We start from the raw sequence: 27,443 nt of genomic DNA on the forward strand, positions 1-27,443 counted from the left end.
AAAAGAAACCAGTCAAGAAATGCCTACACAATATACTTAACACATAAATAAAGATAGAAAACTAAAAAGCACGTCTGAACTCTGGAAGGCAACTGCTGTGTGATCACAGCCAAACACACTGTCAGTTAATCATTGTTCTATTAAAAAAAACAGACATGAATTTCTTTTGTTTGCTTTTGCTACAGTGACAAAGCAATTAAGCTGGGATTAAAACTACACCGTTACCAGCTGCAGTGGAAAATTCACATCAGGAGTAGCTGAATTCATTATTTTCCCTGTGTTATTAGCCTGTGGCGCTTAGCCTCAGCACACACTTCACTCAGGCTTTTATTTTGTGAGCTTAGACACAAAATTAGCATCCTGAACCATCCTGCTGGAGTCTCTGCTGTGCAGCAGCATGTTCTTCGGCTCTTCACTCAGCATTGGACACGGTTTGACGTCTCCAGCTGCAGCCATTAACTGCCACACCTGCAGCCAGTCAGAGTGGGAGGGCATAAAAATTTTTTTTTTCTGAAACAAGCTGCCGGAGGGCAGAAAAAGAATCTGGGAGCAAAGAAAGCTGGCAAAGAAATACAACAACTTTTGGTCAATAAAATATCCGACACAGGTCTGGAAATGAGTCAGAAATACTCTACAAGAAAGCAAATAACCACAATTCTAAAAAGTCCATTTTGTGAAAAGCTCCGTTTAAATCACGGCTACATCATTAATCCTGATCAGTGGATCAATTGTGTCTTCCTAAATGAGATCAAATCATCAAATAGACCCTCAGCAGCGCCATTAGTCGCCACATCTGTACTTCATTCAGTCACTGAGGTTTTTCTGTGACTCCACTGAGGTTTATTGGACTTAATGAAGAGAAGGAGAGTAGTGTAAAACAGGCGAAAGCGTAGAGGTGGGTGGGTGGGCAGCAGATGTGAAGCTGCTGGAGCCTCCCAGTCGCTGCGACAGGAAGTCAGCAGCTGGAGACGTCCATCAGAGTGAGGGAGAGGGCATTAGTGAGGTCACGTGACTGGCTGGATGAGGGCGAGGCGAGCCTGTTTGCAGAGATAATTAGTCCACATGGCATTCAGCCTCTAATCTGACTCACAGAGGGAGAAACTCAAAGGAAGAGAAACTGAGAAAAACAGAGAGTCGAGGTCTAAAGTCAAACATGAACAGTTGTCTTTCTGACGTACTGGAGGGAGACCAGTTTGGACGGGTTAGTGTTCAGGGGTCACCGCAGGACCCACATCAGCAAAATCAGCAACAGGCCACGTATGAATGAGCACAAATGAACATGATGCCTGCGGGACAGTTGACCAGTTTTGGCTTGAATTGTGCCCACGCTGCGAAAACACTCCTGGTTATTCCTCTGGCTGCATGTGAAAAACAAAAAAATCTTGTTTTTAGACAATAAGACAGAAAAGTACAACATTATAAACCTTTAATATTGGCTGAGATGATGGCAGGTTTAAATGTAAACCTCAAGTGACTGAGTAGGATCATTAACAACCCCAAAGGAAAGTGTTTTATGACTCTTTGTGTTTTTCATAAATCTGTGGTCAGAAGTTACAACCACTCATCAGTGGCTTAGTCTGCATAGCTGGCAATAAGCTGGACTTGTTCCCGGTGGGTGATGGGCTCTGCCAGGGCTCCCCTTTGTCACGATTCAATTCATAACTTTTACCGACAGAATTTCTAGGCGTAGCCGAGTGGCAGAAGGCTTTCACCTGGGTGGTCTCAGGATATCATCTCTGCTTTTTGCGGATGATGTGGTTCTGCTGGCTTGATCGGGTGATGGCCTCCAGCTTGCCTTGGAACGGTTCGCAGCCGAGTGTGAAGCGGTGGGACTGAGAATCAGCACCTCCAAATCTGAGGCCATGGTCCTCAGTCGGAAAAAGGGTGGAGTGCCGACTCCAGGTCAGGGACGAGTTTCTGCCCCAATTAAGGGGGGATTGAGTATCTCGGGGTCTTTTTCACAAGTGACGGGAGAAGGGAGGGGAAACAGACAGACGGATTGGTGCTGCGGCTGCAGTGATGTGGACGCTGTACGCTGTACGTGCAGTGGTGAAGAGAGAGCTGAGTGAAAAAGCGAAGCTTTCAGTTTACCAGTTGATCTACATCCCTATCCTCACCTATAGCCATGAGCTGTTTGTAATGACCGAAAGAACGAGATTGCGGATACAAGCGGCAGAAATGAGCTTCCTCCGAAGGGTGGCTGGCCTCTCCCTTAGAGATAGGATGAGGAGTTTAGCCGTAATGGGAGGCAGACCCAGGACATGCTGGAGAGATTATATTCTCCAGCTTGTCCAGGGGAATACAGGGAGAGAGAGGTCATGGCTTCTCTGCTTAGGCTGCTGCCCCCGTGACCCAGCCCCGGATAAGCGGAGGAAGAGGGATGGATTTGATCTAATTCACATCTCCACTAATATTTGGATAAATGTCCTTTAGCGAGTTGCACACTGAGTAGACACTTTTGGTATCCATCAACAAACTTCTGGCATAACTTTCGCTCACGTTTGACCAATCCTCTCTGGAGAATTGGTACTTGCTTGGACTGATCAGTACCATTGTTCTGAGTACTGAGTGCTGTCAAACAAATCTTTTTTATGTTGGCAAAGAGAAACTACCAATTGTAGTCTGGATTATCAAGACTAACAAAAGGTTAATGGGTTATGTCCTTTGCAGAACCTTCAGCACCACAGAATTTTTAAGTGAGTGCATGTATATATTTAAGCCTGTATGCATACTTTTGACCCTGTATGGATTAGAGAAAATCCAATATAAATCGAAACGTACCTAACTTGTTTTTTTTAAGTTATTAAAGATGCTGTGAAATCATTCCACATTAAAAAGACTGCCATGACATTCATGTTTGAAATTTCTGAGCACAACTGTAGCTGTACTGTTTCTTTTATCTATGACTGATATTTTAAACTTATTATCCTCATGGGATTAATTATGGCTGGAAGGATTCATGAAGCATCTGCCTCACGGCTAATTTCTAACCAAATAAGAACAATGCCAATAAATGCCTTTTAATTATGATCGGAAGATAGAATAAACAGTAAAAACTTCCTATGGTTGCCACAATATCTATTACACATTTTACAGTTAAGAAAATGTTCACAAACACGTTGTCCAAAATCTCCCTTCACAAAACAAACAGACCTCACTTCAGCTGTTCTAGCAATGAAAAACACTCGCTGTCAAACGAGGCAGAGCAGCAGGCTGCATCGTGTATGATGGACCGACTCTTTATGGGATACTGAAGCCTGCTGTCTTCATTGGATTAGATTACATTAAATCCAGAAACATGCCAATTCACATACTCGCAGTCTGTTAACAAGCAATCGGTGGATCGAGATGAGAAGCGTGCTGTGAGCACAACGGAGGAAATTTGGCTCACGTAGCATTTTTTTGAAGACATAGCACAGCACAGCAATACACAGTGTGTATTTCATGAGCTGTTCAAAGTCTGACACAACGTGCCCTTAAGATAGAAATATTAAAAAAGGTATTAGTGTTACTTTATTTTGGGATGATGATCCATTGGATGATGCTGCCCTTGATGTTTGGCAAATGTAAACAGAAATCCAGGAACTAATTGTAATAAGTCAGTATTTTTAGTCTATATTTGGCCAAATAAAGCCATTGCAACTCAATTAGCAGCTCCTGTTTTTAATTGTGGGATATAAAAGCTACAACTAAACATTTATTTAATGGGACTGTGGTTTGTTTTTGAGTCTTACTCACTAAAGCGTTCAAAGCTCACACACATTCGTACAGCGCTTTATCGCACACACTCACACTTCTTTTTGTCTGCAGCAGCTGTGTTGCTTTTAGTTTGTATTACCTGCTGAACCTCCACATATTTTCCTAATATTATACTTTTATCTTGATTTTGTAAATTCCAGTGCTTTGCTGGCAGCAGACCTGTCTGTGCTTGTGATTGGGAAGATGCTGCCAGTGTCACCTCTTTGCTGTAAACACCTGTGGATTAGGAAAGTCTGGGTTAACTTATTAAGTTGATAAGCACTTCTGTGGTGAGCCTGATTGGTGAAGCCAGATAAGAAAAAGATATCCCTGATGTGTTGAACTTGCTTTGAAGGCACTGCTAACTAGTAAAGCTTTAACCCAAGTGCAGTTGCGAAAACCATCAAGCGCTACGATGAAACTGGCTCACACGAGGAAAGAAGGAAGAAGGAATTCCAAGAGTCACCTCTGTTGCTGAGGTTAAATTCATCTGAGTCACCAGCCTCAGAAATCACAGCTTAACAGCACCTCAGATCAGAGCCCAGATAAATGGCACACAGAGATCCAGCAGAAGACACATCTCTGCATCAACTGTTCAGTGGAGACTGCAAAAATCAGGCCTTTATGGTCACACAGCTACTAAGAAACCACTACTAAGAAAAAGCAAAAAGCAAAAGAAATTTGTTTGGGCCAAGAAACACAAGGAATGAACATTAGACCAGTGGAAGTCTGTGCTTTGGTCTGATGAGTCCAAATTTGAAATTTGTGGTTCCACCCGCCCTGTCTTTGTGCAACACAGAAAAGGTGAACAGATGGTCTCTACATGCATGGTTCCCACCGTGAAGCATGGAGGAAGAAGTGTGATGGTGTGTGGGTGCTTTGCTGATGACACTGTTGAGGATTTATTCAAAACTGAAGGCACACTGAACCAGCACGGCTACCACAGCATCCTGCAGCGACATGCCATCCCATCCAGTTCGCGTTTAGTTAGACCATCATTTATTTTTCAACAGGACAATGACCCTGAACACACCACTAGGCTGTGTAAGGGCTGTTTGACCAAGAAAGAGAGTGATGGAGTGCTGCGCCAGACGGCCTGGCCTCCACAGTCACCTGACCTAAACTCAATCGAGATGATTTGGGATGAGGTGAACCACAGAGTGAAGGCAAAAGGGCCAACAAGTGCTCAGCATCTCTGGGAACTCCTTCAAGACTGGTGGAAAACCATTTCAGGTGACGACGAAGCTCATTGAGAGAAAGCCAAGAGTGTGCAAAGCAGTAATGAAAGCAAACGGTGGCTATTTTAAAGAATCTAAATTATAAAACATGTTTTTAGTTATTTCACACTTTTTTGTTTGCTAAATAATTCCATATGTGTTCATTCATAGTTTTGATGCCTTTAGGGAGAATCTACAATGTAAATAGTCATAAAGAAAAATCATTCAATGAGACAGTGTGTCAAAACTTTAGAGTGGTAGAAAGTGTGTCCTGCAATGTAAAATGTAGCATTTACCCTAAACTGTAAAACAGCAAATGCAGATTGCTGGTAGCATCCTGCTGCAAAATGTGATTTACTTACACCAGCTGACCCCAGAGCAGTTAGAGGGTCAACAGAAACAGACTTTAACCATCAAAGGACATATGGAGAAGCTAATCGCTAAAATTAGATTGTGTTCAGTGTTTCTGTGAGTCAGTCCAAAGAGAGCGCCGAAGATCTCAACAAATGAACCTTTAATCAAACTCAGACTGTCTTCTGCAAACTGCTGGAGTCTGACATTTAAGTCTTTTTCTTTGTGTGCTGAATAAAAATATTCTGGTATGCCACCAGACCTAATAATAAATTTAATTAAAATACAATTTTTGTTATCCTCCACATGCCATTTCTATCCATTTAACAAGCTACGTGTGTCATATTTGTCAAAGAGTATAATTGCCAAAATTAATGATTTATGGAACAACAAACACAGAAAGAGAAAACCAAAGTTAGCATTGGAGAACAAAAAACAATTACAGAGCATGTCCAGTGTGAATAACCCTGTTTTATGAGACATAAAGAAGAGTGGGGAGATTATGTCATGCCCAGAAAGAGGAAAGAGAAGAGGTTAGGGAAGAAAAGAAAATTGAAAGCAAATAGTCAAAAAGGTAATGGAAGAAAACAGGAGCTGGGATGAGGAGAAAGAGTGGGATAAATGGAAAGATAATGGAAAATGAAAGGAATATACTGTATAAGATATGATTACATGTAAGGAAAAGGATAAAAAGAAACAGGAGATGTACAGTAAAGAGAGAAAAGGACAACAATAAGACGAGGGAGGGGACAGAAAGAAAGGAAAGGATGGGAGAGATAAGGGAAGGAAAAGGGGAGATGAGAGGAAATGAAAGGGGGGAACAACAAGGAGGAGACATTTAAAGAGGAGCTGCTCAGCCACAGCTGGAGCTCAGCGAGGAATGAATGGGCTAGATTGAACTCTGTGACACAAGTAGTGATTACTAGTTTGAAGTGTGCTGTTTTTGCAGCTCGGCAGTGAAGCCCAGCAGGCCGAGACCAATCTATGGACACAACAGAACACTGTAGAAAACTTGTTTTATTTCAAGTATGTGCTGATTTTTTTTAAAGGTGAATAAATGCTCGCTGAGCTCTTTGAGCTGACAGGCAGGCAAACAGACTCCTGGATGGTCCGCAGAGGCGATGGACTGAAGTGCCACTCAAACGTGATGGCAGATCAAACAGAGTGAGACCACAGACATGTCCAGACATGACACGACATTATTACTACTGTGTTAAGGTTAGACAGCCGCCTCTCCGGGGCCCCGAAGCCTCCTCTTATTTGTTTTTAGTTGTCGTGTTTCCATCTGTCCTCTTCTTGCTTTGCAATCCAGAAAATCGTCCTTGTCTTCATTTATATTGTGCTCAGGAATACTTTAACAGCAGAGATGGTGTGTGCATGTTCATCAGAGCAGAACATCAAATAATACCCAGTAATGTGGAAAATAAACAGGCAAGCGAATAGCAGCGTCATAACTCCTGTGTCATATCAGGAGTGAAACGGAGACAATCGCAGCAGCTGGATGGCGTTTCTTCACAGAAACAAGGTCAGCTTTTGCTGCTGATCGCTCGTACATGTTCCAAAACAAATCATACATCCAGTTCTTGTTTATTTTCTTGAACTGTATAGTTCATGTCAATTTATTCTCCAGCTCCTCGTTTGAAATTTAAACTTTAATCTGGGTTGGGTCCCAGACAGAAGAATGGCTGATTGTTTAGGTGATCGTTTGTCCATTTTGTTCATTTATCCAGTCGGTCTGTTTCAGAGACAATCACAGGTGCAAATGTTCACTTTAAATGCGTCAGAATACCTTCGATACCAACAAGTGAATCTCTGACAGCCCCAGCCGTTGGATGGTCACATATGATCATCTTATCAGGGTTTTTCCTTGCCAAGGATCTGGGAGGTGGACTACACATGACTTGCAACAGAGGAAAATGTGTCAGTGACTCATTGTTCGATGGCTGTTATTGAATCACTTACGTACACGTTGATGAGTTTTATAGATCGTGCCGTTGATTGATCACAAGAGAAAGGAGGCTGATTATATAAATTCTCACTGGTAGAACACAAAGTTGTTAATGTTGACCTCGCAGTCATTTAGATGTTGCCGACTAAATCTGAGGATTTTTGTTAAAGAGCAGCGGAGAACTTGAGAAGTTAATGTGCTGTGTTAACCTAATCTGCCACTTGTAGTCACGTTATTTTGAAGTTACGTTTTTGGCAACGACATTGTTTTTTTTTCTTTGGTAATTTTTGTTCTATGCAACACTAGAGAGGACATTAAATCAAACAAATAATTTTAATTTGCAGGATTTAGCCAAAGTTTTGCATTACATACATTTTTCATTTTTATACAGTCCCTATCTTCAGAGACTTCAAGATAACTGGGCAAACTAACATATATGCTTTCTAAATATAAGGATTGTTTTTTTAAATACTTGGATTCAATGACTGGACGTCACCAAATGCCGTGTCTCCTCCCTTGAGATGCTCTGCCAGGCCTTTGTTTCAGCCACGTTCAGCTGCTGCTTGTTTGTGAGTGTCTCTACCTTCAGTTTTGTCTTCAGTGGCTGAAAAGCTGCTCTGCTGGGCTGAGATCAGGTGACCGACTTAGCCATTGAAGAATATCCCATTTCTTTGTCGTGAGAAACTCTCGGGTTGCTTTTGCAGTTTTGCAGCATTTGGCTGAATCTGAGCCGAGAGTATCGGTAGTCACATCATTAATAAACACTCGTGAGTCGGTTCCACTGACAGCGATGTCATAACGTTGGCTCCACCGCGTTTGACAGATAATGTTGTAGGCTTCAGATCATGAGCTGCTTCTCTCGTTCCGCATTTTTCTCTCTCTATTATTCTGGTACAAGTTAATCTTGGTTTCAGGTTTTCAAAGAATGTTTTTCAGAGCTGCGCTGGCTCTTTTAAATGCTTTCTGGCAAAGTCTAATCTGGCCTTTCTGTCCTTGAGCATAACCAGTGTTTATGTGCATTTGTTGCAAACCTTCTTCTAGATTTTTAAAAAATTGCTTAATTTGTCAGGACATGTGAGCTAAGAAATTACACCGCATCCCACAAGATGAATCGCCTGTGCAGGAGTGACTGAAGTTGCCAAACGTCACTTCCTATAGAGGTTCAATGCCTGCAGGTCTGTTAACCGTATTAAGAATGAGGTACAAGATACAAGATGCAAGATGGTGTGTGTGACAGGTTGTAGAGGTCCCAGGTTGTTTGACAGAGTATTACAATGCTTTTGATAACAGCAGGGAGACAGCTGGCGATGTGCTTTATAGGCTTGGCATTTACCCAGAATGCTCAAACTGCGACTTTACGGCTCGACAGATGCCACTGCTGGTTGGCGAGACAGTTATCCAGTCAGTCTGTTTCAGAGGCAATCTGATGACTTTTCACGGGTCCAAATGTCCACTTCAAATGCTTCAGGATGCCTACGATACCAGTGACTGGATCCCTAACAGTCCCAGCTGTTAGGTGCTAATAGCATGTTAGCAGGCCAAACATTCTTTTTATTTTGGTCACATAATATTATCTTATTTGTTTTTTTTTCCCTAGCCGAGCAGCAAAAACAGTCCACATACAGTAAAAGCAACAAGTCTGTGCATTTTCCTCTTATTCCTCATCATTTCATTAGCAACATTTCTATGAAACCCAAATTATTAACAAATTATTCTATGACAGCCTGGCCAGAGGTTTGTTTTTTTGTTGCTGTTGTTTTTTCATTAAGTGTGATTAGAACATTATAGGAACATCTCTTAATATCCTGCTGATTTTAGTGTTCCTTCAACTCATTTGTGCTTTATTAATGCAGTGACTCTGCTGGTGTTAAGTGGCCTGCTCTTTTAAAAGTGTACTTTCTGGAAGTCTGTACCCAGGCTCTGTACTGCTGGAAGAACAATGTGATTATGGAGCAACAGGCAGCTTAAATAGAATTTTCTCCTCATGTGATCCAGAAAAAACAGCCACATGTTGTGTTTCTAAAGCAACAGAAATCAGGCTTTTCAATATCCATCTGTGGAGGCTGTGTTTTAAAATGCAGTTTCAAACATGAGGAACTTTTTCAGAACATTTTCTTTTATTAAGATTACTTAAAAGAGTGTTTATTAGACGAAAAAAAAAGGCCACTAGGTTTGTGTATCAAATAAAAGCCTCTTGCATTAAGCCTTTTATGTCCGCTGACAGTGATGACTTGAAAGCATTAGTATCCTCCTTGAATTGCCTTTCATGTCTTAATAATACGACCTTCATCTCAGCTAGTTGGGACAGCGTTTCACTTTTTCACTGAAGATAAAGTTTTATTCTGCCATGTGAGGAGAATTTTTGCACAAGTCGAGGAACGTGTCAGGCTACATTTCACTGTGTGTTATACTTGTATAACTATGCATGTGACAAATAAAGAACCTTGAACCTTGAACTTGAACCTTTAACTCTCAAACATCTAAGAACTCAACCCTAACCATAACTCTAACTCTAACTCCAGGTAGACAGAATATGTCATTTTTGTTTTTATTAAACTGTTCTCTCAGACACAAAGAAAACAATCATTTTAACAGCTCCAGATTCAAAAAGACTTCATTTTCCAAATGAAGTCTTTTTTCCTTTTTAAAACTTGGGTTAGGGTTGAGTTCTTAAGCCTCTGAGGGTTAACCTTTTTGTTAATGGCACAGTGATTTCTGGAAGTGTTCTTGAGGTCATGCAGTCATTTCCATGACTGTTTTTAATGCGGTGCTGTTTTTAATCAACATTCATAACAAAAGAAATAGTGGATCAATAAAAGTCCACAGCTAAAGTCTGACAATACCGGACTTAAAAATTATTCCTGTGACTCATCTACTGGGAACAAAACCCCTTCATGTTATATCCACGTGGGCCAAACCATGAGAGTTGGATTATTTTATAACTCATATATATAAAGCTTAAAGATAGAGGTGAGGACACTTTGATTTAAGACTGTTTCTCTTTCAAACAGATAGCTGTTTTCAGCATGTGTCCCTCTGCATTGTAACTATGAAGTATGAGGACAGTCAGCTGTAAACGGTGATGCTTGTAGATGACGTAGATATTAGCTGTGTGCACTTCTCAAGGAAGTTAAAATAAGTCAGATATCAACAGTATAACTTTCATTTCGTTTTGATATTGACATGCACTGATAAACCAGAAATGAAACTGTTTTTGCATGCTGCATTCTCATGTACGTTGTGGGATTTTTTGGGTTGTGGCTAGGGATGGGTACCGGTGTCCGGTGCCATGATGGCACCGGTTCTGACATAAACGGTAGTAACCAGACCGAAAAGCAGCGCAGATTTCGGTGCTTTATTTCGGTGCTTTTTTTTCCTGAGCTGTGATACACTTTAGATTCTAGCCAATCATTTTACGTTTCCGAGGATAGTAGGCGGGGCCAGGTACGTTCTGTTAGAGCAGAGCTACAGATTAAAAATGTCCAAGGCGAAGCGGTCAAAAGTATGGCTGTACTTCATAGCAAAATTTGCAAACTCAGCAGCCTGCAACAAGTGCTTTAAGCTGATACTGTGATACTGTCAAAGGAGCTAACACCTCGAATCCGATGAAACACCTGGCGACGCATAGCGTTTTTTTTAAAAGCCCAGAAATGCGCCGTATTTGATAGCTTGCTGCGAGACCTCACACCGAGCACATCTACTGCGGGTGGGTTGCCTGTTATGCAACATCCCCCAAAAACACGAAGAGGAGAGTCCTGGCCCCTAGCCCTGCCAGTGTAGCAGAAATGATGACGGATGATGGTGGCAGCAGCCGTTCTTCTCTGCGTGAGTAGCTAATTTACGTTGAGTAGGCTAACCACGTTATTACATTAATGCATGTAAGGTGAACTAGCAAACATCATCATAGCTACATGCGGCTGTCCTCTTGTTTGATGGCAGATACTCCCTTCACCCTGGCTAAAAAGGCTAAAATGACCAAAGAAAAAGTGGAAAACAGTTAAACATGAGAGGTTTAGGCCAAAGTTTGTGTTTTTTCCATTGATTTAAGCACTGCTTCCAGCCAAGAGTGATACCATATATGCCCCATAGCTGCAGAAAAGGCTAACATTGTTATATTTTTACAAAAAACAGCTGAACATGAGAGGTTTTTGGACCAATTTTGTGTTCTCCATTCTTTAAGCACCGGTTTGAGCACCGGCACCGTTTCAAAAGTACCGATTTGGCACCGGTATCGGATAAAACCTAAATGATACCCATCCCTAGTTGTGGCTATGAAATCTGAGCTCTGTTTTAACAAAGGTTCCAGAGTGTGAACCATCAGTATGCAAACATGCATGTGAAATATTTGGATGAACTATCAGTGGGCAAAAGTGATTCATTTCATGAGCATAAATTACTCATTTGCAATGCAAAATATTAAAAAGCAGCCTGTTTCATATGCACAAGTGATCTCTTTCTCGGCTCTTTTCTGGAGGCATCAGAAGAAGTCGTGTTTCAGTTTCTGATCTGAACAACACCTCATATATATACTAATTCACACATCAGCAGCTGTACATCTCTGGCTCATCTTGTTCTTTTCTTTTTGCCTAAACAGGAAGCAGGCCTATTTTTTCCTAACAAATATATTTTAAACTACATACATTATATACTAGCTGTTTGCACTAACGCTCAGTACACAGTGGTCTGACTAATTTATTTGTAGAGTTACAGGGTGTTTTTCTTTCTCCTTATATGCACACTACACACTATGTGCAATTTTCAAAAGGTCTGTACTGAGAAAAACTCCTGTATAAGACCTATCTGTCCTCTGCATTTCTTTCTAGCAACCTCACAGCATCGTGCAGCGTCGCCTGCTGGAGGGAAACATCACGCGACTCAGAGGTGAGGGCCGGGACCTCAGCACCAGGGTTCGCTCCCCACTGGCCGACACCAAGGACGGACCTGCTGACACCGAGGAGAGGAGCGAGAGCACGGCTGACGACTCCACAGAGGAGAGGGAGTCTTTTGAGGAAAGTGAAAGGAGCCTACGGTCGGATGAGGAGGACGACAGCAGCGAGGCCGGAGCCAGACAGACAGCTGAGAAGCCCGAGGGCGGGGAGAGCTCGCCTGTCCTAACTGCTCTCATCATTCAGTGCAAGGTACTGAACCCTGCGTACTCAATCTACGCTCACCCACATTCGGTGCTCTGCTGAAACAAACTGAAAACAAAAGAGGAGACAAAGACCACACTACTCTGCTCCCATGACTCATCATTCAAAGCCTTCATTTACTTTCTCTTTACAACATATCAAAAGCTCTGCAGGACCCACAGACACCACTGAGTCACAGTGATTAAATAAGTCTAACCTGGTCAACACATCTGCATGCGCCCAAAACAGATTCAGCATATAAAAGAAAAAGTGCGCAGGGGCTTAAAAGTGTGGAGGATAAAATGATGGAGAGAAAGACAAAAAATGGTATAAAATCTTCAGCAGCAGGTTACCCAAACTTGTGTTTAACCAACATGGTAAGAAACAGATAACTCTCCACCTGGGGGCTAGTTTTTCCACTTGTACCCAACACTGGCCCTTGTAAAGCATAATTTGTAGTCCTAGGTTGAGTCATCAAAGAGCCTATGCCACTGTTTCATTTATACTCTCATTTTTCAGTGGTTCAGTGGTGGGTCTACAGTGTTTTCAGGAGGAAAACTGAGGTCATTGTGTTGATACTACCTACAACATTAACATAGTGGATAAGCTATATACTATTAGATTTTAACTCACTGGACAAGAAGCCTGTGCTAATCAGTGGACAGAATTTAGCACCATCTCATCATGGACATTATTATTAGCAAGGGCGTAGATTTGGTTTTGGCATTGGTGGGGACTGATGATTCAACCACCGAACTCTGCCCCGTTTCTTTTATTTCCTCCTTTTTGTCTTTGCTTCTTGATAAAAAAGGAGAAATATACTTGCCTACATATGCTATTCTACATGCTTTTAAACCATTTAAAATTACAATTAATAGTTTTATATAATGTTAAATTACAATTAAAAAAGTATTTTAGACTTTAGTTTATATTCCATATAAATCGGGTATCATACAAAAATAAAAATAGCTTCAAATACAATAATGACCCGCCAAGTCATCATCTAATTTCACCTGTGATCTTGTATCACCATTACTCTCTGAGCTTTGTGTTGGTTCTTCTGTCACCTGACAAATAGGACATACATGACAATAAGAATAAAATGTGTAGCTGCTTCAGTGTTTCTGTCAATTTGTGCAGATCTGGACTCATCAGTAATGTTTGTAGCATGAGTGCATTTTTAAAACCATTTGTGCAAACTGCACTACAAGGTGGAATATTTGCAAAATCATGACTACTTTGTGATATTTTGTCTCAAAAATTAACCCTATGAATATGTCAGCACATTAGGATGAAATTATTGTGTCACCAACATTTTAACGTTAGACATATAATTTTAACAGCCTCTGTAAACTAATATCCTGGCTTGCTCGAGGCTGCCGTTTTCTCTGACAGTTTCAAACAAAATTAGAAATCCTACTCTGAGACTGAGACAACTAATACTGCTGCCTGTTGTGCAGTTAGTTTACAAAACACGTTATTCATGGTTACATACAATTTTAGACTGATGTGGGCCAAAGCCTAGCATAGCATGTAACGGTTTTATGACGGACACATTTTATGAGTGAACTTGACTTAATGACTTACAGGTTTCTTTGAAAAATACTTCCTTATATCCAGGTTCTTCCTTTGTGCTGCCATCCTGCTCTCCTCCTTGCAGGTCCTTGCAGTGCAGGCTTGCCGCTGCTAAAACTAAACAGAGCTCCCTGAAAGGCACAGCCAATCACATTGGCCATATTTGTCACATGAGGTAGGACTCCGGTAGAGAACGTTCTGCACCGCTGGGTGAATGAGACGTTGACATATCGTCTTTTTTTTTTATTTCTATCGGTTTTGTTTTTCTTTACTCGGAGAGATCAAATTATTGGTGGGGACAATTCAATAACCGCTGGATATTGGTGGGGACATGTCCCTTCCATCTTTGCCAAATCTACACCCTTGATTATTAGAAGGCACAGCATACATTTTCATTGCTATGCAGATGATACCCAGCTTTACCTATCCATCGAGCCTGATGACACACACTGATTAGTTAAACTCCAGGAATGTCTTAAAGACATAAAGGGCTGGATGGCGTCTAATTTCCTGTTTCTGAATTCAGATAAAACTGAGTTTGCTGCACTCGGCCCTATAAATCCTAACATCTTATTTACAAGTCAATATTTTGGTTAAACCACCTTTATTCTTCAGCCTGAACTCTTTCAGGCAGCTTTACTCTCATTTTTTAAGTAGTCTTCAGTTATACAGTTCTCCAGGCTATGACTTCAGACAATCCCACACTGCTTCAATAATACCAAGGACGAAGCTCTGATTGAGGCTAATCCATGACTTTGTTCCATTGTGTTTTTTTCTATCCATGTTTGTTTTTACTGCATTGGCAGTGTGTTTAGGATCCTTTGTCACGTGGAAAAATGATCAAAACTTAAAATAGATTTTTTTCCTAAGTTTTTTGTTTTCTGTATACACAACAGTGGTTTATCTCTTGAGTTAGGTGCATTTTTTAAAATTATTTTTTAGACCAAGTAAAATTAATCTGGCCAGGTACAAGGACTGGACTGAAAATTAGTGAAAGACCCTGAGAAAGCCTGAAGAACTGTTGCTCAAGACCACTTAAAGAAATTACAAGAAAGTCCGGCTCGTTTAGAAGCAAAACATAAAGAAAGAGCGGCTTCTCAAAACTTTTACAGCGTCTTCTAGCTTGAGTGCCATAGCCATCATAGACTGGAAACAACTGAAAGGCACAGTAACACACTACGGGATTTATTGTTCCTTCTAGTTTAATTGTAGTAACACATGCGGCAGAATATTTCATACTTTGTCTATAACCGTTGGCTTGATACTATAATATTTTGCCCTTTTGAATTTGAATTTTGGAGAATTGTGGCCATGCATAACACCAAGGACATAACTGTATTTTATCCTTTGAAAGAAATCAATACAGAGATCAAACAGCTTCTCATCCCTGTGGGAGAATATCACACAGTTTCTCTAAGTCCACTTTTTCAGTGGATTCAGCGTTTTCACCCATTACTCGGTGTGCGTTTGCTGGGTTTTATCATCAACTTATTAAATGCAAAGTGTTCTTTAGTTACTTGTTTGGCTGCTATTTTTAAACCTCAGGGATGGGGAGGGATTATTGCACTACCGGCCTGAGACAAAAGAGCAGGTTTGTGGGTCTGCTGATAAGCCAGTGAGGACAAAGAAGCCTTGCTCAGTCAGCTCGGTCTGCATAGACTGAGAGGGATCAAAACAAGGTAAATGGAAAATCAACGTGTTTACTTCCAAATGGGGGAATATCCTCGGGTCAAGTAGATAAGGTATTGACTTATAAAGGAGATAACGAGGAGAGAAGGACAAGAGAACACTGGATGTTTGAAAATATGTCCAATATCTAAAACAGAAAGACTCTCTTTTCATGACATTAAAATACTGACTCCTTATTTACAAGATACAATTTAAAAAATGCAGGATGTTGTGTTCCTGTGAACTTGTACTGAGTATTTTTAGTTGTACTTTTATTTAAAACATCAGCAAATTATAGAAACTAACCATTCGAGTGTTTTTAAATGCCTTATTTTCTCAAGCTGACTGTCCTAGATTTGTAAGAGAGATGAAACAGATGACTATATTTCAGATTGTTGATGACTGGAAATTGCCCAAAGATTCTGCTACTAAAGCTTTACTTGATCTGAAAGTAAATCTGTTTATAAATACACCGAGAATCTTTGATATATATCTGCATCTTATGGTGGAAAATACCTAAAAAGAGCCTGATGCTCACTTATGGGGGTGGTGCCAGCACATTGCTTCTGCCATATGTTCTGTATGTACCTCATTAATCCAGTACTTTTCTTTCTTTCCATAAACATGGACATGTTGCATGAAATCACCTCAGAGGATGCTGAATGGGAAGAGGCCTTTGCAGACTGCAGTTCTAATAAACCATTACAATCTGCTGGCAAAAGATGAAACATGTCTTTGTGACATGAGGCGCCCTGCAGGCAGCAGGGCACCCGTGAGATAAAGAAAAGTACAAATGTCAGTGGAAATTGGGCCAAAAGACGCCTGCTTGCATTGCTACTGTAAAACTCTGGATTTAAAATCAGATAAGGAAATGTACTTAAATGCCCTTTTTGGTGGGTATAGGATGCAACTTTGTTCATATAAATCTATGTAATAATATAAATCTATCGCCAGGTGAGTTAGGTTAGCATAAATACTACAAGAAAATACAAAAAAGCGCTTAAAGTGGACTACAAGCAGCTGAGAAAATATGAGATAAAACAGGCTGTCAATGTTAATTAGGGCAAACCTCACATTAGCATGTAACATGTACTTTCAGGACAAAAGTTTGATGATTAAAAGACTATATTGATACATTGGGAATTCACTCATTTGCATTTTTGTTGGGCACATAATAACATGATGTTTTTCTTATTTTATTCTTGCATGTATAAACATTTATGCATTTATCAGATGTGTTAGCTGACCCAAGCTGCTAAGCTAGCTACTGTTAAGCTACAGTAGCCTTTTTAACTGCTGGCTTATTACACCATTGCAAAAAGTAAGTCTGTGAAATTTCTTCCCTCCTGGATATTCCACCATCAACTTTAAATGGTATTGTTGCAAAGTAGCACCTCAGTAATTAAACAGTAGATCATGTACAGTGAGGGGTTTCACAGTGTTGAGGTGCACACAGTGTATAAAAGCCACCCGCATTCTGCCTACTCAGTAACTGCAAACTTTCTGTGGCATTAATATCAGCATAAGGAATTGTGCTGGCAGCGTCTTGACATAGGTTTCCATTGTAAGGCAGCGCATGCAGGTGCAATGTATAGGAGACCCAGTGCTTTTGTCCATATAGAGTAACTCAAACAATAGAACAACACTATATTTTTTAACCATCTTAAAGAATTGGCGCAACAGCTGGAGCAGTTAGGTTCAAATTCTAATCAAATGATCCTATTTCCCAAATTGGGAAATTGTCCTTCTGACTTTGGTGGGTCCATGTGCTTTCAAAGTGGCATATGTACTGGAAAAAAAAAAAAATAATTAAGGCCCCTAGGAAAAAAAACTGGGGGCCATGACTTGTTTTTTTGGAATTCTGAGAACATGATATTAAAATGAATAATAATTTTTAATTTTCATATTGTTGTTCTAACTTGAAGGATATTAGTTTGTGAACTGTATATTTTCCCCCACATCAAATACTTTGCTCTCCACACAGAGAGTTGCTTGGCCAATGTGTTAAATCTGCACTCCATGCATGTTTCTAAAAAAAATCATTGTCCAAACTGAGGAACTGAGATCTTTTGTCAGCAATTTGAGTCTAATATAGAGCTAATGGTTAACACCTCAAGACCTGTAATGGAGGTAATGAAGAATAATCTGGGTGGTTTATTTTTAACTGTATGAAAAAGCTAAACACCTGCAGCAACGGAGAGTCAGTACAGAGCAAGCTAAGCAGACAAAATAGCAAAAAACAACAGTGGAGTTAGAAATACTCCACTACTGGAATATTTGTTTTGTTTGCACAACCCAACCTGATTGAGAGTTGAAAGTACTTTTTCAGTTTGGCAGTCGTGAGCATATGGCAGCCAAAAAGATTCATTCAAAACAGGAGAGATCAGCGTTCTTTATAATAAATTAGCGCCAAGTTATCTTAGTGAACTTCTCAAACCACATACTCCTGCTAGAACACTCAGATCTGCCACTCAACTACTTCTGACCCAACCCAGATCTCGACTGAAGTCCCGGGGTGACCGTGCGTTTGCTCTGGCTGCCCCGGTACTGTGGAATACCCTTCCTCTCGACCTCCGCGCATCTGATTCCATTGCACTGTTCAAATCACGATTAAAAACCCACTTATTCAATCTTGCCTTTCCCTCTAGTTAATATTTCTTTTATGATTTTATATCATGCACTTTTATGCTCATTTAAATTCTTGTTTGCTCTGTACCTGTTGCTTTCCTATGTATTAGTGACAGTTATCTGCTTGCATATTTAGTACTTGCTTTGGTCCTATTTCTATTATTCTCCTCCTATACTCTATTTTACTTGTTAAGCACCTTGGCATACCCTTGGTTTTTAAGTGTGCTTTATAAATAAAGTTTATTATTATTATTATTATTATACGCTCTCCATAGTTAATGTGCTAATGTGCTGTTCATGCTGGCTGGTTTCCTTGCACTGGTCCCAAAATGAAGCAGTAAAAAATAACACTGTGACACCAAAAATCACCCCTCTGTCTCCCCACAGTGCTGCGAGACTGAAGTCAAGGCATCCATCAACACCGGCAGCCAACACAACCACATCTCCACCTCCTGCTGTCAGAGGCTGGGGTAAGAAACACTCTAAACACTCACTGCACATGCACCTAATATTAGCATCTTAATTTATTCTGAGAAACACATCAGCTCTGTACAAATACTGAAGTGATTAAAAAAGTAACCAAGGATAGAAGAAAGGACACTTCACAGAAGAAGTAGATTTAAATAAATGAGCTTTAAAGAGAAATCTGAATGACAACATAAAGCTCTTAAGTTTCTCCAGATTGTTAAAGATGTGATCTTAATGTCGTCTTTAAACTTTCAAATATATAATAAAGATCTTTTTTTTCTGGTGGCTATTTCGTAATTTTCCTTAAGAAAAAGAAAATCATTTCCATTTTAAAGTAAGGAATCAGTTCTATGACAAAGTTACATTTTATCCCTACAAATATTGTGCAGCCGTTTACACCATGAGTTTGCCAAATGTGGATAAAGTTCAGGTTAATACCCGCATGCCTGTGTAGAATGTGGTTAGCGCTGAGAGACAGTTTAAAAAAACAAAAAGCACATACTCAGATTCTTTTGTTGGGCCATCTTTAGCTTTAACGACGGCGTAATTCTCCATGGCATTGCTTTAACGGGCCTTTTCAATGTCGCAACATTTATTTCTGTCAGAGTTTAATTAATTTTTTTTTAACCAAGCTCTTGCATTAATAATGGGAGAGTTGGACCTCAATGCAAAGACTTCTCCATCACATCCCAAAGACTCAGTGAGGTTATGGTCCAGACTCAATCCTTGCTCCCTGAACTATTCATTCATAATTGGAGCCAAGTGAATTCTTGCATTGTTATAGGAATAAGGGAAGAAAAAAAGTTGATGGAAGAACATGGTCATACATTTATTCAGGTAGTTAGATCGCTGAACCTAAACCTGATCAACTGAAGCAACCTCAGATCATAACACTGCTCCCACAGGCTTGTTCATTAAGCACCAGGCATGCTGGGAGCATCATGTCATCGACTTCTCTTCTTTCCCTGATGAGCCAATCACTCTGGAACAGGGTAAAAGTTATGTTCCCTAAGAATCTGAAGCCTTTTTTTTCTGATTAGCCTCACTGATGAGCGGTTTTCTTAAGGCTACATATTTTAGTCCCAATCCTCTGACTTGTCTTTGCATTACACATGTGGAAATCCTCTTACATTCACTCTTAAACGCAACTGTTGGTGCTTCTCTTGATTTTATGTATTGGAATTATATTTGTGTCAAAAGTATTGCTGCTAAAATGTGATATTGTACAACAGACTGAAGGAGTGCAGAGGCTACAGAACCTCCCTCTGAATCCTCTCGATTTGAAGATTTTTTATCAGTGATAGTTTTCAGTACTTCCACTGCTACACAGGAAAAAAACCGTTTGATCGTTAATTCGGCAAACTTCATTTTCCAAATCGTAAACAAGTGTTTGTCTGCGAGTACGTGAATGTGAAAATCTGCTCCTCTGTTGCTTTTTATGATCCTAGTTAATAAAATCCCAGCAGCACCAACCTTTGATTGACATTTTAATAAAAATCAGATGCACTTTGTTTTTGTGAGGTGAAGCTGCTGTAGGTAGGTGTACTGACATGATACACCCACAAAGGCTGTTTTTGGACTGATGAAGATATTCTTCATTGTCGTCGTGTGTGTGCGTGTCTCTGTGTGTGCTGCTAGACTGGTGCCCAGACAGGCCAGTTCACCATGCGACGTGAACAGCTCGGTGACGGAGCTGCAGCTGCAGCTGGGAACACAGAGAGTCCAGTGTTCAGCTTACATTAAAGGTAAAAATATCACAGTGAAATCATGAATACCATTTCAAGATTTTTAAAGTTCACCACTGACTTAAACTGGATAACATTAGCTGTGTATGAACTCTTGATGCCAATAAATGAGAACTGAAGGTCTCACGTGTGTGGGTGGAGGTAAGTGTGGAGCAAATTTCACCAAAATCTATTAAACTTTTGGCACGATGGTTTTTAAGGAATAGAAATGCCGTGTTGCCACGGCTTTCATATCCCTTACAAATGCTCCCAATAACTCTTACCAAAAAAATTGTAAAAGAAATTGAAAAGATCTGTCAAAGTTCATTTGGAGGGGTAAGAAACCCAGATTATGTATGAAAACGTTACAGCTGCCCAAAGATAAAGGGGGTCTTGCCTTTCCTAACATTTTGCTGTATAACTGGTCATGTCAAAGTAGAGTTATACATGAATGGATCCACGCATATCTAAAAGAGACAGAGAATCCCCTTGAAGCCTGGACATGTTCGCCATTTAATCTCCTAAGCGAACTAGTGAGTAAATATATTAAAAAACATAACAAAGTAATGATTGATACTTACTTAAACACATGGCGTGATATGAATAAATACACTGAAAGTAATCCTATACTGAGTTATCTAACACCTTTTATAAATAATCGGTTGTAAATTAAGTGGCAACGATGATATTTTTTTGGATATATGGCGCCCGCTATTGGATTACTTACCTGATGATCTGAAGAAAACCATAGTGAGAGTGGCAGCCCCACTCCAATGGTGGGTTGAGTTTGTCAGGACAAATGTGTAAATGAGTGGTAGACCGAATTTGTTATTTCCTGCAGCACTTATGTAAATGCATTAGCTTCTCAAAACAGCTTCAACAGTTTCCTTGGTGTAGCTTTGTAGATAACATACAGACTGACATGAATCCTAACCTTGTTCCTAACTTTGCCGTTGTTGCAAAGTAGTTTGAGTTCAGGGGTGGTTTTAGGTGGATTTTGTTACCTTTGGACAGAGCTACACTAAATCTAAAACTAAAAACGCTGCTTCCAGCATGCAGCTATTAGTCTTCTCATCTGAGTCCCTGCAAGGAGCTAGAATCTGTTTTGTAAATGTTAATCTAGAGCCCTTAAGTCATGCAATTGCTCTTACTTTACTTACCTTTCCCTTGCTGTGAAAACATTCAGTCCTCACACAGACAAAAAAAAGACCGCTTGCTATTATTATTGTATTTTTTGTGGACTTTCTCCACCGACTCTAAATCCCTTATACCTGCATCCAGGGTCCTTCGTGTGCATTAAATTCTCACGTTGCCACCACCCACACAAGTACATATGCTTAACAGCGCTCATTAACACAGATGAATATGGAGCATGCTGATGACTTAACCTGGATTCAGGCTAATGAATGCATTTTCAGATGAGGTGTTAAGAAATGGAAGCAGCTTACAAAATGCACTGAAATGCAGTTTATGTATTTCTCTTCCCTCTGCCCTTATCTCTCTCCTCCTTTTCCTCCCTTTCAGAGGACGAGGCGTTCGAGCTGTGCCTGGGTCTGCAGACTCTTTTGGAACTTAAAGTAAAATCCTCATTTCATTTTCTCATATTTTGTGAGCCTTATCGCATCTTTTGATGTGTGCGTGGCCTTTTACAGACTCAGCTAAGCTGTAATGGTCACAAAGCTTTAAATAACCAAAAAGAGGAGAAGAAGAAATATTCTCATAGAACTGAACATGTAAGGGGGAAATATGCCGGTTCTTATTGCATAAGGGTCGTGTTGTTTTTATAGCACAGCATTTAATCGGGCGCCCGCTGTGCAGATAAATCCCACATGAGGAGATTCTGGACATTCTGTGACGTGAAATGTTTAATATTCACATTTGAAATATGACATCTAAATCCAATCACAAGACAAGCTGGCAGTTTGAGAGCAGTCCTTCGTTTATTTCAGCTTTACATAATCAGGCAACTAGTTATCTCCTGGAAGATCTAATTAAAGTGAGACTTCAGGGTGTGAAAAGAACATGAGCTCCTATTTTGTAGATCAGCCCTGAAGGACTGTGTGAGGTAAGATGAACATTTTAGCTCCGAGCTCATTCCGGTGTTTAGCTTTCCCTGCAAATATTCATAAGCAGTGTTAGTAATTGTGATTAATGACCTGCACCAGCACAAATGTAATATAAAAGCTGCTTAACAGAAGGACGAAGAATAAAACATCCCTGCTTTCATAAATCAATGTTCCAAGTCTTTTTGTTTTCATAGAGAAAGTGTTAGACTGCACTTTAAATTTCAATTCATTATCATTCATTTTTCAACTTGTATGACATAATCAAGTTCAATGATAGGGAGGCTTTATGGTCAACCAACAACAGAAGAATCAGAAAAATGAAGCAAATTACTCAATAAAAACACAACAAAATGAATGGATATTTATGGTATAATTCCCATTACACCGTATAAAGTTCGATACTGGATTAATGCAGATCTCACTACCAGCTTGTTAACCTTTCCTTTCACGCTTGCTGCTATCTTTATGTCACAAATCACCCCTGACATTTGTCTCCACCCACTCAATGGAGCTAATCATGCCGAAAATACGGGGGCCTGTTTCAGAAACGTTCCACAGGTTGCCCTCCAGGTCTATTTTTGACTTAAGTCATATCAAAGATGGAGTAAATCTGTGCCCAAAATGCAGCTTCCTGGTTTACTTTCAGCTGAATTTCATTTGTTGAACCCAGTAATAGCCAATACATTCTCATCGAAGGGGTGTCACATGATGCCACTTTGCCTTTTTGTGCCTTGGTCACTAGAGAAAAAAGTATATTCCCTGACCAGTTGGCGAGTGGTTGCAAAAACAGTGCTGTGTCGAAGACCTTATGATTACTGCTGCTGCAACCAAGACATTTAAAAAGGTGCAACTTTTACTTTAGAGATGGCAAGTAGTTGCAGACAAGCCTGTATCTTCCATGTGACCTACAGGCTGCAGCATTCTGTTAGGAACCAAAGCAATTAATGAGATTTCTTTTTATGCAGCACTCTGTACCTCTTTGTGACCAGTTTCACCTAGCAACTGCTGGCAACCTCCAGCAACGACTTGTCAACTGGTTGGGGAATAAGCATTGTTTCCATAGTGACCAGTGGTTGCCATGGGGTTCCAAACTTGTTTCTAAGACTCACAGCTCTGGCTTTGAGTTCAGAAGCCACAACACCGACTTTGCTTCTGATCAGAAGAAAACTGGCGTATAGGGAGAGGGAAGGGACCTACAGCTGCTTTTTTCAGAAGCTGATTATTTTGGATATGAATCATGCAAAACTACTCTAGCAGAATTTAAGAATACACACAATTTTCCATCTTAGATTATTAAATTGAAATATATCTGGAGGTATTAAGTGCAATAAACTATCCAACTTTTCATGTGTGTTGTGAAACAAGATTGGCCACCTGTGGTTAAATATTTAGCGTACTAATTATGTCTCCCCATGTGACTCCTCTCATAGTGCTGTTTGGATCTGAGCAGTCGGGTCCTGAAGCTGCAGGGCTGCGGTGAGGATCTGCCCTTCCTGAACCCCTTGACCGACAGCCAGTGCCAACACGACACCAACGAGAACCTGTGAGATCGACTCCGCAGCAGGGACCACGTCCTCCTAAAGCCTATTCGGTTGCAGCAATGCGGCACGATGCTGTTCATGTCTGGGCTGTGGGGTCACCGTGTCTCTCACTGCCAGAACATGGATGAGCATTCGCATCAGTCGTGCTTGAGTTTACATCTTTGTGTTGGTAGAATTAAGACATTCACCATGATTATCTCTTATATAAAACTAGTCTAGTAAACAGAGGAAAATCCAGTCTTGTAAGTTTAATCATTCTTTGTGATTAGACTATATATTCAAACCAATTTGTCTGCTGAGCTGTTCAAATACGCCAATGCACTAAAAGGGAAAACCATAATAATCCTTAAAGTGATTTTTTGTGGAATATTTTGTGATTTAACTGTAAAAATACTTTGAGTCATAGAGTGAATGAAAAACAAGTTAATTGTGAAGTTAAACAACTTCACTTAAGATATTCTTAAAGGAATAATTTTATATTTCGAAATGTTTAGCAACAACATTAGCCTATCAGCACCATTAAAACTCACTATTTAACATATTACAGCTAATTTCTGAAGACCATACGAACACTAAATGTACAAAATAAAAGTTGTACGTAATATAAAGGCTGACAAAAACGAATATAAGCATATTAAAGTTTTTTAAAGCTTTTTATAGATGAAACCAGATTGCTCATTCAACCTAACTTTCTTCTAGCAAATACTTTAGCAACTGATCCAAAACATTAGTCATACTCTAGTATTTATCAACTATGTGTGTTGACCATTTATTTGAAAAGCTATTAAGACTGATCCACTTAGACAGGCGTCCACCGCTTACACCATCTGTGACGTTTAGCTAGAAACATCAAACCATTCTTTCATTTTCCAATAAATTTGGCAAAATAATGATTGTGTTTTTCAACCACTCCAAGTTTTAGCTCTTTATACATAAGTTTCAGTTTATAAAGTTAATGTTTATTTTAAAGTTGTTGTTTTTTTTAGTTCAATTCTTTACCTAAATATTTGATTTAATATCAGTAACTTTACCTGGTTATGTATAACTTAAAGCTATTGGCTTTGAATTGCTATGAATCTGTTTCAGGTATTATCAATTTATTTTATCAGTTTTGCTAACAAATAATCACAGTTGTGCACAAAAACAGTATTTCCATTGTTTGTTATCTTAACTGTCTGCAAATGCAAAAAACATAGTATACCGAACAGTTTCTGATGCATAAACAGCAATTAAACAGCATAATATTTTTCCCCAAATCCTCCTCCAGCAAAACTTTCACCTACGAGGGGAAAACCCCTGCTCCCTCAGTGATATAATAATTTCCGTGTATCTACCTAAATTGAATGGTTACTGAACCATAGTCATTCAAAAGACACAAAGAGTTTGACATGTTCAAGAGATATAGTCATAGAAAACTGAGAAATACAAACTGATTATTTCATGTTAATCTCAAAATTTTCAAATTTTAGGAAACAAAAGTAAAAAATGAAAATGTGGGAATTTTGCATATTATGTCACATTTATCCTCAACCGTAATAATTACATAAATGCTTTATTTCCACTCTTTAGCCATTTTTAACCTGTTATTCCACAGCTGTAGCTACATAGTTTTCCTCCATCTATCCCTAACTTGTACCCATCTGTTTGCTCATTATTTTTAACTAACAGTTTCCAATAGTTACGCATGTATTCAGCAAAGTGCACATTTATTTCCACTTATTTTTAATCTTTATCTGCACTCCTTAAACTCTATTGGATGATATAGCTTTATTCTTTCAGATGGTCCTGTGTGTAAGAAGAGCGTCAAGCTAACAAACGTCCACTCCTATCTTACCTCGTACCCCTGGAATCAGTGGATTTAACATATTGCCTTAACATGTTCATTAGTGAGGCTTTAATTGGTGCTGGAAGGCTTCTTTTTCTCACCTTTGGACCAAGCCAGGCTGGATTTTGTAAATCAACATTTCCTGCCTTATATTTATCAGACAGAGCGGTGTCAGACTTCTCGCTGTCATCAGTATGCTGTATGAAGCTGTATTAAGCACATTTCCCAAACTACATTTAAGACACGACACGCCTCATATAAAACAAAGAGAGTCTTCAAGCTATTTCCTGAGTGTTAAAAGAAAATGTTGAGAAGCTTAGGATTCTAGTGTAATTAAGTGTGGATCAGGCTACCTCCTTAAAAGACACGGACCGGTTCTCATAGAGAATTTCAAGAGATCCAAGGAAACATTTCTTAAGTAGATATATTTAGCTTTGTAAAGTCCCTTCATTCTTTTTTTTCCCTCATGAAGAGACTGATTTGGTTATGTTTTCCAAGAGCACACTTTCCAGCCCATCACGATGGCCTAGACTGAGTTATGGTAGTTCCCTATAAATCCCCTCATATAAAAATAGACTTAAGGCCAGCCGGTTAAATATATCAAGAGTCAGAAATATCAAAACATTCCATCTGCATGACTTTGTAAAGTTCTGCCTTTGTATAAGTCTGCATGTTTATGTACTAGTCTGATTGTGTCATGTTGAAAGTCTGAAGGGGATGGATGTGTGTGTTATAAGCACAGCAGGGTTTTCTGCCATCTTATAACAGCAGCTCCACGTGGGAAAAAAGTGGAACAGGTCCCATCATCCCCAAACTGGTACAGCGAGCTCCGGTCAGAACAAGCTGCCAAAAGCCGACCCCCGCTGCCTTCCCTTTCTGACTCTTTCAGGAGATTTTAACCACTCGGCTAAGGCTGCACTTGTGCCAAGGCACCTCTTCAAGCTTATCTTCATTTAGGCAACTGATCTTCTTTGTGTATTTGCCACCATTTTTTGGCTGATGTTATTCACTCTTGATGCCTCATGTTTGCTGATTTGCCTCCCCACTACAGTGCCACCTGCCTCTCTTGTATGTGTTTTCATAGTGTGGAGAGTAAGGAAGCTGCCTCAGATGTGCTCACCGAAAGCACCATCATGCTCTGCTTTAACAACACTCGAGCTGCGCCACGCTTTTTGACCGTGCTACAGCAACCATCTAGCCTATTCTTGGTGGTCAGATTGGAAATATTTGTTTCTCTTTGTTGTATTAGTGACCTTCCTATGACGTGTGAGAGGAATCGATGTATGACAGAAATTTATTTTTGGTGTTTTTCTTCTTCTGGACAGTATTTTCTCTGCCTAATAAAGTATGTATTCTGGCTAGCTTGGCATTCATAATTTTATGACAAGGAGACACAACACAGAGGAGTGATGAGCCTATTTGGAAAAAAATCTCAGCAGACTGGCTGTGGGAGGACTCCACTAGACAGACCAGCCTGAACACTGATTCCCATGTTCTGCAGTAGCTAGACACCCATGTATGTGCCCTTCACTGCTACATCTTGCTAAATAAAGAAGCATGTCATG

The 27,443-nt window shown here is 39.9% G+C and overlaps 1 protein-coding gene across 1 annotated transcript in view; it reads left to right on the forward strand.

Annotated features, from left to right (window-relative positions):
* The window catches only part of nrip2 (nuclear receptor interacting protein 2), a 48,478-nt gene extending 21,241 nt beyond the window's left edge, over positions 1–27,237 (forward strand). The window contains exons 2-6 of the mRNA XM_026147097.1: positions 12,078–12,392; positions 18,642–18,724; positions 20,361–20,467; positions 21,971–22,023; positions 23,943–27,237. Coding sequence (XP_026002882.1) covers positions 12,078–12,392; positions 18,642–18,724; positions 20,361–20,467; positions 21,971–22,023; positions 23,943–24,059 — 675 coding nt within the window. The 3' untranslated portion in view covers positions 24,060–27,237. The remainder of the gene's footprint in view (positions 1–12,077; positions 12,393–18,641; positions 18,725–20,360; positions 20,468–21,970; positions 22,024–23,942) is intronic.
* Positions 27,238–27,443: the final 206 nt, after the last annotated feature.

This window comes from Astatotilapia calliptera, chromosome 17 (genome assembly GCF_900246225.1).
Source record: "Astatotilapia calliptera chromosome 17, fAstCal1.2, whole genome shotgun sequence".
NCBI classification, from domain to species: Eukaryota; Metazoa; Chordata; class Actinopteri; order Cichliformes; family Cichlidae; genus Astatotilapia; species Astatotilapia calliptera.